General features: G+C 35.9%; 1 protein-coding gene across 2 annotated transcripts in view; it reads right to left on the bottom strand.

Moving 5' to 3' along the window:
• Positions 1-17,631, bottom strand: part of THOC1 (THO complex 1) — a 58,989-nt gene that overhangs the window by 5,873 nt on the left and 35,485 nt on the right. The window contains exons 12-17 of one of the 2 annotated variants that reach the window (XM_007075944.3): positions 6,433-6,533; positions 4,943-5,009; positions 4,694-4,744; positions 4,532-4,602; positions 3,587-3,682; positions 2,949-3,014 (exon numbers count right to left, since the gene is read on the bottom strand). In XM_007075944.3, coding sequence (XP_007076006.1) covers positions 2,949-3,014; positions 3,587-3,682; positions 4,532-4,602; positions 4,694-4,744; positions 4,943-5,009; positions 6,433-6,533 — 452 coding nt within the window. The remainder of the gene's footprint in view (positions 1-2,948; positions 3,015-3,586; positions 3,683-4,531; positions 4,603-4,693; positions 4,745-4,942; positions 5,010-6,432; positions 6,534-17,631) is intronic. The other variant, XM_042961836.1, reaches the window with a different exon arrangement.

Genomic DNA, 17,631 nt, shown 5'->3' with positions numbered 1-17,631 from the left:
AGGCTCTGAGGTGTCAGCACAGAGCCCGATGTGGGTCTTGAACTCACAAACTTGTGAGATCATGACTTGAGCCGAAATCAGATGCTCAACTGAATGAGCCACCCAGGTGCCCCACTGAATTTGTTTTTAGAAGTAAGATTTTGATAGTCAAGCAAATAAGATTCAAGGGTCTGATTAGAACACATCTTAAAAAAAAAATTTTTTTTTAATGTTTGTTTATTTCTGAGACAGAGAGCAAACTGAGACCTGAGCCAAAGTCGGACACTTAACTGACTGAGCCACCCAGGCACCCCCATTGCTGGATTCTTAATTTTCAGTTAACTCTGAGTTAAATTTCAGATGTTTAAAAAACTATAAACATTTAAGGTCGTAAATTTCTATTTTCTATTTCTCCAAAGTTTAAATCTATAATACTTCTACCATTTAATTCTGTGTTTTCTAATTTACGTTATGATTCTTTGATTCTGGAGTTATTAAAAAGTATGTGAAAGCTTTTAAAATACATTTTGTTATTCACGTATAATTTAAATGCATCTGTGTTTTCTGTAAGACTAAGCTTGCTAACTGTCTTGTTAAATCCAAAGTTTTTCTTACCCTTCTTATTAAATACTGAAAGTATTTAGTATCAAAATTCTAGTAAAACATTTTGTAGAAGTGTCAAGATTGTGAGCTGGTTAATCCTTATTTAGACTTATTTCTTTAGAAACAAGGTTTAGAAGATCTATGTATTTCTGATGCATTTTTTACCTTTATGCAGTGATTGTCGTTATTTTTAATAATGCTTTCTGCCTTTAAAACTCTATCTGATATCCATATAACTGTCATTTGTCATACATCATACATATATTTTTTAGTTTCAACCCTTCCATATCCTTATGTTTAAGGTGTTTCTTATAAACAACATATAGATGGACTTTAAAAATAGAATACTAACTTCTAGGGGTGCCTGGATGGCTCTTTCGGTTAAGCATCTAACTTTGGCTTAGGTCATGATCTCGCAGTTCTGGCTCCACCTGCTTGGGATTCTCTCTCTCCCTCTTTCTCTGCCCTACCAACCGCCCTCCCCCCCCCCCCCCCTCCCCCCCCCCCCCCCCCCGCTAACTTGCTGTTTCTCTCTCTCAAAATAATAAACTTAAAAAATATATACTGACTAATATCTTTGAACTAGGAAGTCCATTTCCATTTATTGTTATATGTGAATTTCTTTTAACTGTATAATTTTATGCTTTCCGTTACTTGTTTCTTATGTGGCTTTTCCTCCTTGCCTATTTTTATTTGATTGCTTGAATCTTCTATATTTCCTTGTATCCTCAACTCATTTCAAAGTTACACATTCTATTTGTTTTACATACTTAACAAGCATGTTTTACTTGAAGTCTAGTTACTATCTACCTTCATCTGTAACATTCTTTAATTCTTCTGATCACTCCCTGTTACTTTTATCAAATGTTAGTTCTACCTTTTAAAATAATCCCCAAATAGTAATTACTACTGTTTTATACAGTGAATTCTTGATGAGTTTTATTCATGTTTACCAATGTCTTTGAATAGCAATCCTTCTTGTAATTTACTCAGTGTTTCTGGGTTCCATTTCCTTGACAGCTTTTTTAGTAAGGACTGTTGATAATATATTGTTTTAATCTGAAAGTAACTTTACTTCTCAGTCACTCCTTCCTGATTGATCTACTGTAACTTGTTACAGAATTCTGGGTTGACACCTTCTCTTAACACTCATTCTGGTTTCTTTTGTTCTTAAAGTCAGCTGTCAGTCTAATTTTGTTTTTTTGCAGGTAGTCTGGTTTTTCTCTTGGGAGATTTTACAACAATATGTAGAAATATGGATTTATTTTGTTTATCCTACTTAAGACTTGTACTTGAACCTAAGAATTTATGCCTGTTCTCAGTTCTGAAAAATCCTCGGTCATTATCTTGATTATGGTCTCTTTCTCATTCTCTATTTCCTCATTCTGTGGTTGATTCTTACTCTCGTATTTTCTAACTCTTGATCCCTTTTACTGTTCTGGGTGATTTCTTAATCATTAATTCTTATTTCCACCTGTGTCTATTGCTAGGTTATTTGTTTTTTCAAATTTGCTTGGTCCTTTTTCAGAGTGTCATATTCCTTTTTAAAATTTTTATTTCCTTCTTTTATGTCTTTAGCAATCTTAAATATACTTATTTTAAGCTGTATTTACCTGATGGTTTTATTACCTGAAGTGGTTGTCTAAGTTCTGTTGTTCTATCTGCTGATTCTTTCTCATGGTAGGTTGTTTTCTTGCATGTTTTAAGTGTGGATGGTTATCTTATCAGACTTTATCTGGAGGATCCTTGTATGGCTTAGGTTGAAGGTGTGACCTCCAGAAAGATTTTTATCATCAGACTGAGACATTTTAATTCACCCTTAACTTGGGGGTTCCTTTGAACTGCAGGTAGGATAAATTTAAATTGTAGGACTGCATGACACTAGACTTGTTATAATTTCTCAGGGAGTACTTTTTCCTTTTCACCCACACCCCAGGTAGAAATGGACAAGCTTGTTCCTGTGCCAGTGAGCAAATCCTTCTTCCTTAATCTGTTCTTTTACATTCAGTGCAGTGGCCTGAAATTTATTCAAGGGAAACTCAGTTGCAAATGTGTGCAGGCCTAAGGCCTTACCTTCTGTCGTTCTGTAGCTCTTACAACCCAAGTTCCCTGGCTCCCCAAAGTGGAAATCATTTGCAAACTTCTCAGCTAGAAGCAACCATATTAGCTCATACTTCGGTTTTCAGTTCCCTCTTCTTTTATGAATTTCTATTTCCTTGTGATTTCTAAAATTATTCTGCCAGTGCTTCTAGGTGTTTCATGATGGGAAACCATACTCTGCTGTGCCAAAGTCAACACAATAAATTCATTTCATTCACTTGACATGTGAGAAAAGCAATACTTCATGTGAAACATTTTAAACTTGCCTTGTCTCTGATTTGCAAGCTTCCATGTTATCAGGACAGAGATTCCAAAGCCTTGTTAACTCCTCACTACAAAACAGACAAATACATTTTTTTATGGACATCATCCTCATATGCCTTAAAATTGTAAAAATACTTAAACAGTGAATTTTTAGGTGGTGACAGAATGAGTTTTAATTTCTTCGTTAAATTTTGCTATTTAGCAAATTTTCTATATAAGCATATATTTAATGATTACAGTCGTTTGTTTTTTCTAAAAATATTCAAGTAGAGTATAAAGCAATGAATAATTAACCGGAAAGTAACAGAAACTGAAGGATCGTGGTACCTTACAGCAGCTGGAAATGAGCTGGATCATTCTAACAGCGACTGTACTGTCTACGACATGGAAAAAAAAATGGCATAGCCTAGAGCCATGGATTTTGGGAGCAAGAAACAAAATGGAAGCTTATCTATCTGCATGAGTCCATGTAATGGGCCATCGAGATTGACAGTGTGTGGTCTGCTTTAGTCATCTATGTATGCACCAAACACAAAAAACTTGAAAAACACAAAAACTGGAGAGTGCTTACAGTAACATCTTCAAAATATAAAAAAACTAATACCATCCCACATAGGAGATGGTATTAAGGTTAACCTACTTTCCCATTAGAATCTTTTTGTTGGGTCCTTTCCCTAGGAAGTCCTCTGGTGCCGTTCTCTTGCGAGCTACTCTTGTTGGCTTGGTGTCTGATGTTCTGTGGTGAACAAAACACACTGGACTTACAAATGGATAGCACACATCAAAGTGTTTAATGTAAAAGAAAATTCAGTTCTTGTTTTCTTCCCATAAAAACATCAAAGCTTCATATTATTATAAAACAATCATTAGAAGACAAAAATCCCACACCAGGGAACAAATTGCAAGGAGTGGATACATATAGCATTTAAAAAAAAATAATAATAATTTGTTCTGGGAACTTAATGACAAGAAATCTAAGGTGAAAAATTCAACTAGAAGTAAATCAGGGGTAACTGCAAGGCTCAGTTGGTTAAGCATCTGACTCTAGATTTCAGCTCGGGTCATGATCTCATGGTTTCTGGGTTCATGTTGAGCTCTGTGCTGACACAGCTGGGATTCTCTCTCTCCCTCCCTGCCCCTCCCCTGCCTGCTCACGCTCTCTCTCCCTCAAAATAAAAATAAATTAAAAAAAGAAATAAATCAAAATGATTATATTCTTGTTAATTCATTTATTTATTTCAATAAATATGTATTTGAGAGAGAGAGACAGAGACAGAGCATGATCAGGGGAGGGAAAGAACGAGAGGGAGACACAGAATCCAAAGCAAGCTCCAGGTTCTGAGCTGTTAGCACAGAGCCTGATGTGGGGCCCAAACTCATGAGCCGTGAGATTATGACCTGAACCAAAGTTGGACCCTTAAGTGACTGAACTACTCAGATGCCCCAAAATGGTGGTATTCTTATACAGTTCTACTTACACTTTTTAATATGCAATACACATATACATCTATCCATAATGTGAAATAATGTCAAATGATATTTTGAAATACCTTTCTCATATTGCTTGAGATGCGTATATATTTACCTTTCTTTCACAAAACTTGGGCAGCCTTCATTTTTCCACGAGTTCCAGTTTTCTTCAGTGTTTAATATATGCTGGGAAAAACAAAGAAATTATATTTATATAATGAAGACCTTTGAAATTCTATTTGGTGTTACGAAGGCTATGTAAATATAAAATACATACCTCTACCATCTTTGAAAATCTTTCTCCATCGGGGGGGTTTTCAGATAGTAGCTGTGATTAGAAAGAATATACTAAGCTTTCAACAACTTTCTGCATCATAGGTGTGGTTTGTAGGCAGGGAACCAAGAAGTGTTTGTGATCTTGTACCTGAGCTTAACTTTATCCTTATTTTCCTATTTGGGGCTGAAACAAAGAAAATTCTAAATTTCCATTTTGTTCAATCATGGGTTTGTTGCATGTTGAACTTACTTGATAAACTGATTTTGTAGTATCTTCAATCCACAGTGATTGCTCATCAGTTAAAACATAGTTTGAACTAGGAAACAAAGCAATAAAAGCACACTAAGTTACAGCAATGTGTATTCAATTTTAAGGCTTATATACTATCTTGTAAAAACCCAAGGCCTAGAACAGATTAAGTTAACCAGATTGTAAACAGTGTCAGAAGTTACCAAGATATGAATAGGATTATAAGAGAAAATTCTTGCACTTCACTTAAGATGATCAGAATTGAAGACATGAAGGTGTATAAAGGAGAACACTCAATCTGATTAACTATGAACAGAGCAACGAAGGTTTCCTAAAATAAATTTAATGTGGAATGAAAACCTCTGAGACAATATTAACATATTCTTCTACATGGTGCACATCCAGATAAAGCATGCTACATTTCTTTAAAAGGCAATCAAAACACAATGAATAAAAAAAAACCCCACCCCTAGAGAAGGGTGAAGGCAGACCCAAAGTGTTAATGGGTGCCATTAATTAGGCTCTCACTATGCACTAGGTGCTTTACTGCCAGCCAGTAAATAGTGGTAAGACTACTGTGCCAGGATCTGAGCACTTTACACACATTATTCATTTAATTCTAGAATGAGGATGTGTGTGTATTCAACAGAGGCCATAAAGGCTCAGTGATTTGCCCAAGACAACAAAGCTTGAATTCAAACCTAGGTCTGGCTCCAAAGTCCTTGATCTTTCCACCAAACTATATTAAAACTCAACAACAGCAGGATAAAAAAAATAACGTTTTTGAGTACTTGCTATTTGTTATATTAAAATCAAAAGCCTGAAAGGGCTGAACTGCACATAGTGATTGATGAAAGCGGGATTCAAAGCCAGCAGGTCTTCACACAACTAATAAATACAACACTGCTTTGCAGCTTAAAAGTGCCATTGAGTAATGATGAACTCTACTTGAGTTATGGATAGGACAAGAGGAAGTGGTCTGTGCTGCAGGTGGAGGTACTCAGGAACTAGAGGAACTGATCAGGTTTTCTGAAACTCCAAAGAAACTGGAACTCCTCTGTGCTTCAAAGATTTACTTTATTCTTTTGAGTTCTAAAGGCTTAAGACAGCTCCACATCTTGTGAGAGAAGTATTATGGATTTACTCTGCAAATCAGGCTTGGAGAAGGTCTGAGTGAGGTGAAAGGGGAACAGTGGATGTCTGGAACAGAGAGACCTGCACCCACACAACTGGGGGACCCCTAGGAAGCCCTGGCGCTCATCAGGAGAGACTTACACTGATAGCAGATCCAGTCAATACCTTTCTCTAAAACAAATATCCTAACATCTCGTATCTCTAACAAAAGTGTCTGATTATCTAGTGTTGCCGCAAAAGGAAGGTTTCAGGGATGTGACCCTTATAAATGAGTCTGACACATAGGAAAAATACATCAGTAAGTCCTCTTTTAGAAAGGACTATTTGGAAATCATTTACTACTCACATTAACTCACCTTTTGAATTTGACTTGCCCCTTGAGATACTGGAATAAAATGAGGTATTGCAACAGGATGTGTCGGCGAAAGTTACTGTCACTCAGTTGTAAATCCATCAACTAGTTGAAAAACAAAACACACAACACAAAACACATTAAATTCAAGTTCTGCCTAAAGGTACAGGTTATTCTACTACAAAAATGAAAGATTTTAATTAAAAAAATATTTACTGAGGGCTCACTGAATATGAGGCATTACTGCACAAGCCCTAGGACAGAAGAGCAAAGGCTTCAGATTTTTAAACTATTTTATGCCATGAGATATTTATTTCGGTAGATAGCACTGTTACATCTGTGGTTCTGAAGTCAAGATACAGCAAACCAGAAATATAACCCAGCTCTGAAACCCTCAATTCACAGTCCTCTCACCATAGCCTCTGATTCTTCCAGTCTCTCACTCAGTTGTCCCAGGACCTGAGACCTTAAGTCCTTTGAATCATCTATTTTCTGCCTGTTAGTCCCATTCTGTTTTTATAGTAATCCTATTTTGGTTAAGATAAGGAGTCAGCAAACCTTCTTTAGATGCTAAATATTTTAGGCTATGTGAGCCAAGAGGCATATTATATTATGTAGGTACTTATGTAAACATATTAAAATATAAAATAAAACAAGCAGTGGGTCAGATTTAGCCTGCGGCTATAGCTGGCTGAGTCCTGGTCCTGACTTTCTGGTTTCTCTCTTCAACCATTTTCTTGCCAACTTCCTCAACACCTTTGTGCCATACTTCTGTCACATCTACTGGGCAAAATAGCAACACCAGATCGAACCAAGTTACTCACCTTCCCTCTATCAACACGAAGGCTTCCCATGAAGGTTGCAGACGGAGCTACTTGAAAGAAAATACAAACCACACAGCTCTGCAGATGGTATCCCCCTATGCTACTGCCTCTAACTTAAAATTCTGGTCTCTAATCAGTGATCTTTCTTTATTCTCCAAGGCTGTAATTCTTTCCTCTTCTCCACAGCAATTACTGCAAACCCTTTCAACATATTACAAGCATTACTTAACTACCCTTCCACTCTCAGTACATCAACTACCTCCACCTTCAATGAAAATATTTCAATAAATTGGAAGCTTCACCCACATCCTTGTTTTCACCTTTTTTCTTCTGTCTCGACATCTTCATTGCTAAAGGTAATCCTTCCATTTGGAAGTTCCAATCTCCCTAAGTTAACTGAGTCCCATCAGTTAACCCCCCTTTCTTCAACCCTTTCTTCTTTCCAAGCTCCTTTCTATTACCATTAAGTAACTTCTCTCAAAGAGATCCTCAGCCTCCCCTCATATTCCCTAACAGCCAAACTTCTTGAAAGAACTGTTTCCAATTCACCCCTCAACCCGCACAATCTGTGGCTTTCTGTTTACCAATTTACTGTTTTTGCCAAGATGACCAATGACTTACTTGTTGTTAAATCCAATGAACTGTGTCCCCCCACCCGCCCACAATGAACATTTTTTTCAGAGTCCTCATCCTACTTGATATGCTTGGCTTCCACAAGGTCACACTTCTCTAGTTTTTCTCCAATTTCACTGGCTACTCTTCAAGCTTCTTCCTCTCCCGGACTCCCCCGCCCCTTAAATGCTGATTTTCTTCAGGATTCTGCATGATGCTGCATAATGTTTTCTTCTCTCTCCAGTCTGTATTTTCCTTTAATTACTACATACAGCTGGTAACTATACCATATACCAAATCTATACTCTCATCCTAGACCCTGTTGCTAAACTCCAAATCTGTATACTTACAAAGCTACTACATATCTACTTGAATGTTCAACTGACACTTGATCAGATTTCATGTCCAAAGTAAAACACACTTATTTTGCCCATGAAACCCGCTTTTCTCCAGTGAGAGGTTCCACCCTCCATCTATTTGCCTAAGCAACTCGAGGAAGACTGCCTGGAAAAAGCACAACTATAAACTATAGGAGCAAATCTTGAGTTGGAGAGTATGTGACAAGAAAGAAAACAGGAGGTACCAAGACTCTAAGTCCAGTAAAAGACTCGTCTGTTTGAAGACCTTAAGTAGTTCAGCCAGTCGGGAATACAAACAAGCCTCCTGGCTTGGAGAGATGAACTGAAATGGCTAGTGTTGTGTACAAACTCTTCATCTATCTTGGGCTTTTAGTCTCCCACGTTTCTTTTTTAATTTTAATTTAATTTAATTTAATTTAAATTTAATTTAATTTAATTTAATCTTATTTTAATTTAGAGAGAGACAAAGACAGCGTGAGCAGGGGAGGGGCAGAGACAGAGAGGGAGACAAGAATGTGAAGCAGGCTCCACATGACAGGCTCCCCTGACACAGGGCTTGAACTCACGAAACTGTGAGGTCATGACCTGAACCGAAGTCGGACACTTAACCTACTAAGCCATCCAGGCACCCCTCCCACATTTATTTTTTATGCTAGAATATAGTTTTTGATGGAAATAGTGGACTGAAAACAGGAGTCAACAAGACATTGAATCGGAGGTGGGAAGGGACCAGTATGATCAGTCAAGCTAACTGCTTCACACTATGCTTATGGAAACTATAAGCTCTGAAAGATCACACAGCTAGTGACAGAACTGAGACTAAAACTGACACGCTCAAGTGCATTATTTCTTCCTTAATGTATATTTTCTAGTTCTACTTTTCTTTGGTTATTTAGAAAATTACACCATTTACATCACGCAATGGGTCAAATATTTCTTTGTTTTGTTTCTTGAACAAAGGGTCTTTTATCATCCTTAGCTTTTACTGCACATCTCAGCTCAGGCCTTTCAGCCTTCCTGATTATTATTCTAAACCCAAAAAGGATCATGCTATTCTTATTTATCTTTATGTGCCTTTCTGTCAATAAACTGTACATGTAAATAATATTCCTGGTAAAATTAAACTGAAGTATGAAATATCCCATTTCTATCATTTATACAAAGTACTTTAAAAATCTGTGCTAGAAAAAAAATTAAGAGCATTCTCATTAAAATCTTAATTTGTCATCATTAACACATTAGCTGATATCAAATTATCTAATTTTTAAATTATGAAAAATTTTAAATGTCAAAAAGGTACAGTTAAGTAATATAACATTCATGTCCCTCTATCCAGTGACATGTCAAATCCTAACATTTTTACCTGTTCCACATTTGTTAAAGAAATAGATATTATCGAAACTGTTAAGCCCTCCTCTGTAACCTCCCTCTTCTGCTCCCCTCTCCCTTCCTCTTCTATGGTAAGCACTACCATGTATTTGGTGTTTATGATTCTAATGCAGATTTCACATTATTGCTACATAAGTAGTCATCTATAAATAACGTATTGAGGTATTTTGCATGTTTTCAAACTCTATACATATTATTCTGCAATAAACTATTTTCACACGACATTATAACTGAAATTTATACAACTTAATACATGTAACATAATTCGGGGGTTGGCAAATTTCAGTTAAGGGCCAATTAGTAAATTATTTTAGGCTTTGTGGATGATACAGTCTTCATCACAACTACGACTTTCTGCTGGGGCAGTACAAAAGCAGCCATAGACAACAGGTGAATGTTATAGCATGGGTGTGAGGCAATAAAACTGATTTATAAAAACAAGTGGCAAGCTAGATTTGCCAATCTCTGCTCCAGTTAACCCACTTTCAGTGCTTTGTGGAACTCTACTGCATAAATTTACCGTAATTTACCAGCCTCCTGCTTATGAACATTTAGATTGTTTCCACTTCCACCTACAAACACATAATTTACAAACAATGAGTCTTCTTAATTATTTCCTTGTGCATGTGTGTGATTCTCTAGGGGCCACATCTAGGAACAGAAGTTTTAATTTTGCTAGTTATAAAATTGCTCTGCAAAGTGGTTGAATCAATTTATACTTCAACCAGCGTGTATGAAAGCGTCCTTTCCCACACCTTTGCAAATACCATTTGTTGTTAGGCTTTTCTGCTTTTGTCAATTTGGTGTGAAACGACTGCCTCATCATTTTAATTCCTTTGGCTATTAGAGATGGTTAACATCTTTTATAAGCTTATCAGTGATTTAGGTTTCTGTATTTGCAATCTACCTGCACATACCATCTTTCCAGCTTTCCACTGGCTTGTCTTTTTATTGATAGAATGTTCAAAATATTAATCTTCTTCAGTTATACAGGTGATGAGTATCTTCCAGTTTGTGGCTGTTTGTTCACTTTGGTATGGTTTTTTCTATGGTATCTTTTTAAAAAAAAATTTTTTTTAATGTTTATTTATTTTTGACAGAGAGAGAAAGAGCATGAACAGGGGAGGGGCAGAGAGAGAGGGAGACACAGAATCCGAAGCAGGCCCCAGGCTCTGAGCCATCAGCACAGAGCCCAACGCGAGGCTCGAACTCACAGACCGCGAGATCATGAACTGAGCTGAAGTGGGACACTCAACCGACTGAGCCATCCAGGCGCCCCTCTATGGTATCTTTTACTATTCAAACTTTTATGTTTTCATATTAACTATATTGGTATTTTCCCTCATGACTGGTGCTGTGACTTGAGAAATCTTTCCCTGCTCCAAATGTACACATTTTATATATATATTTAAATGTTTCAGTTTTGCTTTTCTCATTTAGACTTAAGAATTTTTTTAATGTTTATTTTTGAGAGAGAGAGAGAGAGGGAGGGAGGGAGGAAGAGAGAGAGGGAGGGGAGGGGTGGGGGAGTGGCAAAGAGAGGAAGACACAGAATCTGAAGCAGGCTCCAGGTTCCAAGCTGTCAGCACAGAGCCCAACGCGGGGCTCGAACCCACGCACCGTGAGATCATGACCTGAGCCGAAGTCGGACGCTTAACTGAGTCACCCAGGTGCCCCTCTCCTTTAGACTTTTAATTAAGCTGGAATTCAGCTTTGTGCATGTAATAAGGTATGAATTGAATTGTATTTTTTTCCATATGAGTGAGCTGTCCAAGCAACATTTATTAAGAATAATCCATCTTGGGGTGCCTGGGTGGCTCGGTCGGTTAAGCATCCAATTCTTGGTTTCAGGTCAGGCCATGATCTCACAGTTTGTGAGTTCGAGCTCCATGCGGGGCTCTGTGCTAGCAGCATGGAGCCTGCTTGGGATTCTGTCTCCCTCTCTGTCCCTCCCCTCAGCCCTCTCTCTCAAAATAAATAAATAAATAAATAAAAATTAAAAAAAAGGAATAATCCTTCTTTTCCTCACTAATCTGTAATGTAACTTTTGTATCTCAAACTTCAGTTGGTGCTTTCTATTTTTCTAGTTTTTTTTTTTTTCTTCTTTATACCTGTACTAATAATTGCTTTACTGTTTCAATTACTAGAGCATTACAGGTCTTAATATCTGATAGGGCAATTGTTTCCAATTTCTTCCAATTTTTCTTAGTACTCTTGGCTTTTCAGAAGAACTTTAATATCAACTTTTCAAGTTTCCTCAAAAAACACATTTGGTTTTGATTCAAAACACAATGCATTTATGGATACACTTGGGGGAGAAATGGCACTGGGTTTCCCTATCTATAAACATAGTTGTACCTCTCCATTTTTATAATTTTCTCCATGAAAATTTCTTCTAGGTATTAGTTTTCATTGCTATTTTGACTAACATTTTGTAGTTGCTTAGAGAGTAAAATACCACTGATGTGTCTCTTGTAGCCTTGCTGAAGCCTTCTTAATTCTCCTAATAGTTTGCTGGTTCTCCTGGATTTTCTCTGTAGACTATTCTACTGCCTTCAAATAGAGTCAGTTCAGTCTTTTCTCTTCAGTAATTATAACTCTTATTTCTTTTTTCTTAATGAAATGGCTAGGTCTGCCACTACTATTGTGTTGAACAGAAATATGGTTAGCAGACATCTGTGCCTTTTTCTTGAATTTACTGGGAATATTTTTGGAAGTTTGATCATTATGTATGATACTTGCCATAGGGTTTTTATTAATTCCCTCAAGTTAGGAAAATTCCCTTCTGGTTTGTTTTTGTACTGGATGTTAGATTTTACTGTAAGAATTTTCTTGGCATCTGAGATGATCATATAGTTTTAAAATATTTAAACCTTTAGGCTTAATTTGGTATTACATTAATCTTCCCGATGTTGAACCATACTTACATTCCTAGGATAAATCCTATTAAAATTTTTTTTCTTCACCTCTACTGTATTGATATATACACTTTTCCCCCCCCATGTTCTGTCATTATTGGGATTTTACTTAAAAGTTAAATCAATCTCATATTAAGGACCTGTTGCTTTTCTTCCTTTTATAATTTCTGAAAAATTTCATTTACAGTAAGAATCATCTATTCCTTGAAGTGCTGATAATATGTGAGTAAAAAAATCTGAGCCTGATGTCATTCAAAAGGTATCATTTTGACTACTATATTTTATTTATTTAGGTTTATTATTTCTTTGTGAATCTATTTGGTAATTAAATTTTGCTGCAGAATTATTAGATTTAAAAAGGTATTAGCAGAAATTAAAAATATATTCTCTTACATATTTTAAATATCTGTCATTTTCAATTATGCCCATTTTTATTATTTATTTTATTAAAATGGTTTACTGCTACCTTTTCACTTTTTTCCTTGGTCAGGCCTGCTCTATAAAATTTTATAAAAATTGTTCCTACAAAATTTTTGTTTTCAAAAAAACAGGTTTTGCTTTTACTGATGTGTTCTATATATTTTTTTCCACCTCAGTAATTTGTGCATTATTTACTTCTACTTTGAGATTCTGTACCTAGCTTCTTGAAAGGAATTCTCAATTTCTCATTCTTAAATTTTTTATTACTGTATTTAAAGCTGTAATTTTCTCTTTACCTCTTACTTTATTTGTAACCCACACATTTGACATACAATACATTTTGCTATATAATACCTTTACAACAAATTTAGAGTTTCCATTTTGATTTCCTCTTTAACTTCTAGGGAAAGCTTTTCATGTTTCTATACACTTACCTCTTTTTAAGACAAAAATTTTTTTTTAATGTTTATTTATTTTTGAGAGAGAGAGAGAGCACAAGTCAGGGAGGAGCAGAGAGAGAGAGGGAGACACAGAATCTGAAGCAGGCTCCAGGCTCTGAGCTGTCAGCACAGAGCCCGATGTGGGGCTTGAACTCACCAACAGCGAAATCATGACCTGAGCTGAAGTCGGACACTCAACCAACTGAGCCACCCAGGTACGCCATAAACGATACTTTTTATAGTTCTAATTTAATTGTACAGTGGCCAGAGAATATGCTCTGCATGATATGGAATCTTTCAAATTTGCTAAGATTTCCTTTATGACCTAGTACACAAATTTTGCGAATGTTGCATATGTATTGAAAAATAATATATTACTTCTATTTGTTGTGTACAGGTTTCCATATACACTACATGAAGCTTATTACTTTTATTGTTCAAATCTACCATATATACTTATTAATACTGGTCTGCTTGATCTAGCAGTAAATCCAATTTATTATGGATTTGCTTACTAATCTTTAGTCTGTTCAACCCATCAGGTTTTGATGAAGGCAGTTAAAAATACTCCATTATAACTGTTCATCTGCCAACTTCTCATACTTTTACAAGTTTTTTCTTAATAGATTTTGAGCACATAGGATGGCTCATTAGTGATTTTTACCCTACTTAAGCTTTGTGCCTTAAATTCTATTGTATTTGGTACTTATGTAGCTGCTTTTTGTTGTTGATATCTGCTTGGTATGTCTATTTCCATCCTAATATTTCAACTTTTTTGAATAGTTTTGTTCTAGGCATATATCCTCTGTGGATGCAAATTATAACGTTGCACATTCCATTTCTTAAATTTCTCTTGTGCTCTTTTCCAAGTTTTAAGCTTCTTAGGTCTATTTTCCTTCCTTCTTAATGCAACCCACTGGAATTACAAAGCTTAGCTATGTACTGCAAGTGAACTAGGAGGGTACAATTCTAAAATGCAAAACTCTTTAAAAGGAAACTGCTGTTCCCTGGAAAACAAATTTACCAATGACAATTGAATGCAGTGGAAACTGAGAGCATTTGTGTAAATATGAATCTATGGTTTACTCTTGGGCCTTTAGTGAAGCAGGCTTTATCTGAGTAATTAAAGTATCTCCTTTCCTTGGAATAAAAGTGTCCTGTATAATCTCTAGTTTGCCTAATAACTTGATAAAAATAATCTATAATTTTCATTATTAATAATTGAGTAATTTCTTCTATTAACTATTAGGCTCATTTTCTTTTTTTTCTGTGAAAGCCCACCGAATTGTGGGTCAAGGAGTAGAAAATCAGGCAGCAGTCTTTCTAATGTAGGAGTTGCAGATTTCTCAAAAAAAGAAATGAGTATATGAATATACTCTGGTCAACTGTGTGTCTTTAGGGATTTCTAGAAAAGTATAAAATTTCTCAAGTGTACTACAGTTCTTTCTTAAATTGTTTAAAAGCATCACTAAGTTCTTATATAATTCTGGGAGAGCTGTTAAAAACCCTCCTTAGACAAGAAAGAAATCAAGCCAAAACTCCACATGCTTTGAATATATTCATTTTTTTCCCCAGACTGGGAGAAAACACAGGTTCCACAGTCATTATTTTAAAAAGAATGCCATGATTTAAACTTAATTTTCACAAAATTAGATTTAAATTAGGGTTTAGCAGACTAAATTGTAATACTTTTCTACCTGGAATAGGTCCATATATTATATTCAACTGAATTATAAAACATTTGGTTTCTGAGAAGAAAAAGAACATATAAACTATTGCATAAAAACTAAATTACAAACTTAAATAGTACTTGTATTTACTAATAATTTTTTAAAAACTTTCTTTCAAAAAAAAAGTAAAAAAGTGAAAAATTTCATTGTAGTTTAAGGATTTCAGTGTCCTTGCTGAGTTACAGGATAAAGAAAAGTATGTCTCCAGCAAAGCAGGAGATGTTATCTGTCAGCCCTTTTGCTTTATTGTCAACAAAGGTAACTTAAAGGTATGGTCATAAATTAAAAGATTTGAAGAAACCCTTCTGTACTAATACTTTCAAGGAGATTTAGAGGACTTAATACCCCTTAGTAAAATATGAAAACTTACATTTTGATCTCTTTTCCTTTAATATATCTAATGTAAAACACAAACTATTTATTTTATTTATTTTTAATTTTTTTTTTTAACGTTTATTTATTTTTGAGACAGAGAGAGACAGAGCATGAATGGGGAAGGGTCAGAGACAGAAGAAGACACAGAATCCGAAACAGGCTCCAGGCTCCGAGCTGTCAGCACAGAGCCCGAGGCGGGGCTTGAACCCACGGACTGCGAGATCATGACCTGAGCCGAAGTCGGATGCTCAACTGACTGAGCCACCCAGGTGCCCCGATACAAACTATTTATTTTAGTAAATGCAAGACTTTTTTTCTGCCTCCAAAAGCCTAAATTAAATGGAACCTCCTGAACAATACAGGTTATGCTGCTACCGCTACAAAGATTTAGGATTATTTAAACGAACACTGGTGAATAATTAAATTGAGTTGTGATTAAACAGCTAGTGTTTATATACTGGTTTTCATAAACCTCAGACAATACTGCAAATTAGGTGACTTTACTGAATACTCTTAGGTTACCTGATAAAGTTTCAATAATCTGTAGTTTCCTTAAGAAACTATATATATATATATATATATATATATATATATATATATATATATATATATCCTTCAGAATACTCCGATTAAGATGGTGAAATCAATGTGTACTTTTTTTTTTTAAAGGATGGGGTTTTTAAAAATGTTTATTTATTTCTTTATTTTTAATGTTTATTTATTTTTTGTAAGAGTGTGAGTAGGGGAGGGGCAGAGAGTGAGGGAGACACAGAATCTGAAGCAGGCTCCCGGCTCTGAGCTGTTAGCACACGCGGGGCTCGAACTCAGGAACCATGAGATCATAGCCTTAGCCAAAGTCAAATGCTTAACTGACTGAACCACCCAGGCGCCCCTCAATGTGTACATAAAAAAAAAATTTTTTTTTAAGTTTATTTGAGAGACAGAGGGAGGGGAAGGAAGGGAGGGAGGGAGGGAGGGAGAGGGAGGGAGGGAGAGAGAGAGAAAACAAGTAGGGGAGGGAGGGGGGAGAGAAAGAGAGAGAGAGAGAGGGAGAGAAAGAGAGAACAAGTAGGGGAGGGGCAGAGAGAGATAGAGAGAGAGAATCCAAAGCAAGCTGCCCAACTCAGGCTCGATCTCACAAACCGTGAGATCATGACCTGAGCCGAAATCAAGAGTTGGATGCTTAACCAACTGAGCCACCCAGGCACCCCTCAATAGGGGCTTTTAAACATACTTTAAAATCAGAGTTTCAAAACTTTAATACTGTCATTAAACATACTGTTTGATATATTAAAACATATATATTAAAGTATAAAGTTTAAAAACACTTAGAGGAGGGAACCTGATTAACTCAGAGACACAAATTTAAGCCTCTGAGTATGCACTCCATTCTCAAGGGTAGTAAAATGTGCTTTGCCTGCTGTATGTTCTGTCCAGGTGGTAGTAATCACTGCCCTCATTAAAGCACATTTTCTTTTCAAAGAACTGTTTACATTTATGAATATACTGACTTTATGTTTTCGTGACTATGTAGTGCCATAAAATGAGATGAGACGGTCATTTCTGGAGGAGCTAACATTCTAATGTTATTAATTATTAATAATTAATTTATTAATAATTGAAATGATTATTTCTATTACTCTGGCTAATGAAATAGCAAGGTTAGGTCATTTCTCATCCTATCTTTGCTGTTCTCTTTATCTTACCAATTAGCCAGTCTCCTCTACCAACTCTTTCAGACTTTGTCCTTCAGAATCAGGCTCCATGTCCATGGCCTACACTGGCAGGATACCTTTTGTACCCTGACTGGCTTTAGCCTTTCCTAGATGGCCACTTGGCAGCACCAAAGAATAGACCTTCTTACCTTACTTGCATAACCACAGCTTGCCTCACACACACACGGGATTCTACAAACAATAAAAAGTAATGAGTATGCTCTAAATTTTCTAAAATGTCAGCAAAACACTTCAAACAAATTGCAAAATTTGTAAAGTCCTTAAGACTTATCAATGTCTTCACTGCCCACAGCACAGATAGGAAAATATCCAAATAATTCTGAAAAATAAAGTAACCCAAAGTAACATAATTCAACTGAAGTGCCCAGACACAACGTCTATAGCTTATATGGTGGTGAGA

The sequence above is a fragment of the Panthera tigris genome, chromosome D3 (genome assembly GCF_018350195.1).
Source record: "Panthera tigris isolate Pti1 chromosome D3, P.tigris_Pti1_mat1.1, whole genome shotgun sequence".
Lineage (NCBI taxonomy): Eukaryota > Metazoa > Chordata > Mammalia > Carnivora > Felidae > Panthera > Panthera tigris.
Note: the sequence above shows the minus strand (reverse complement) of the source record. Positions and strands in the feature narration are given on the sequence as shown.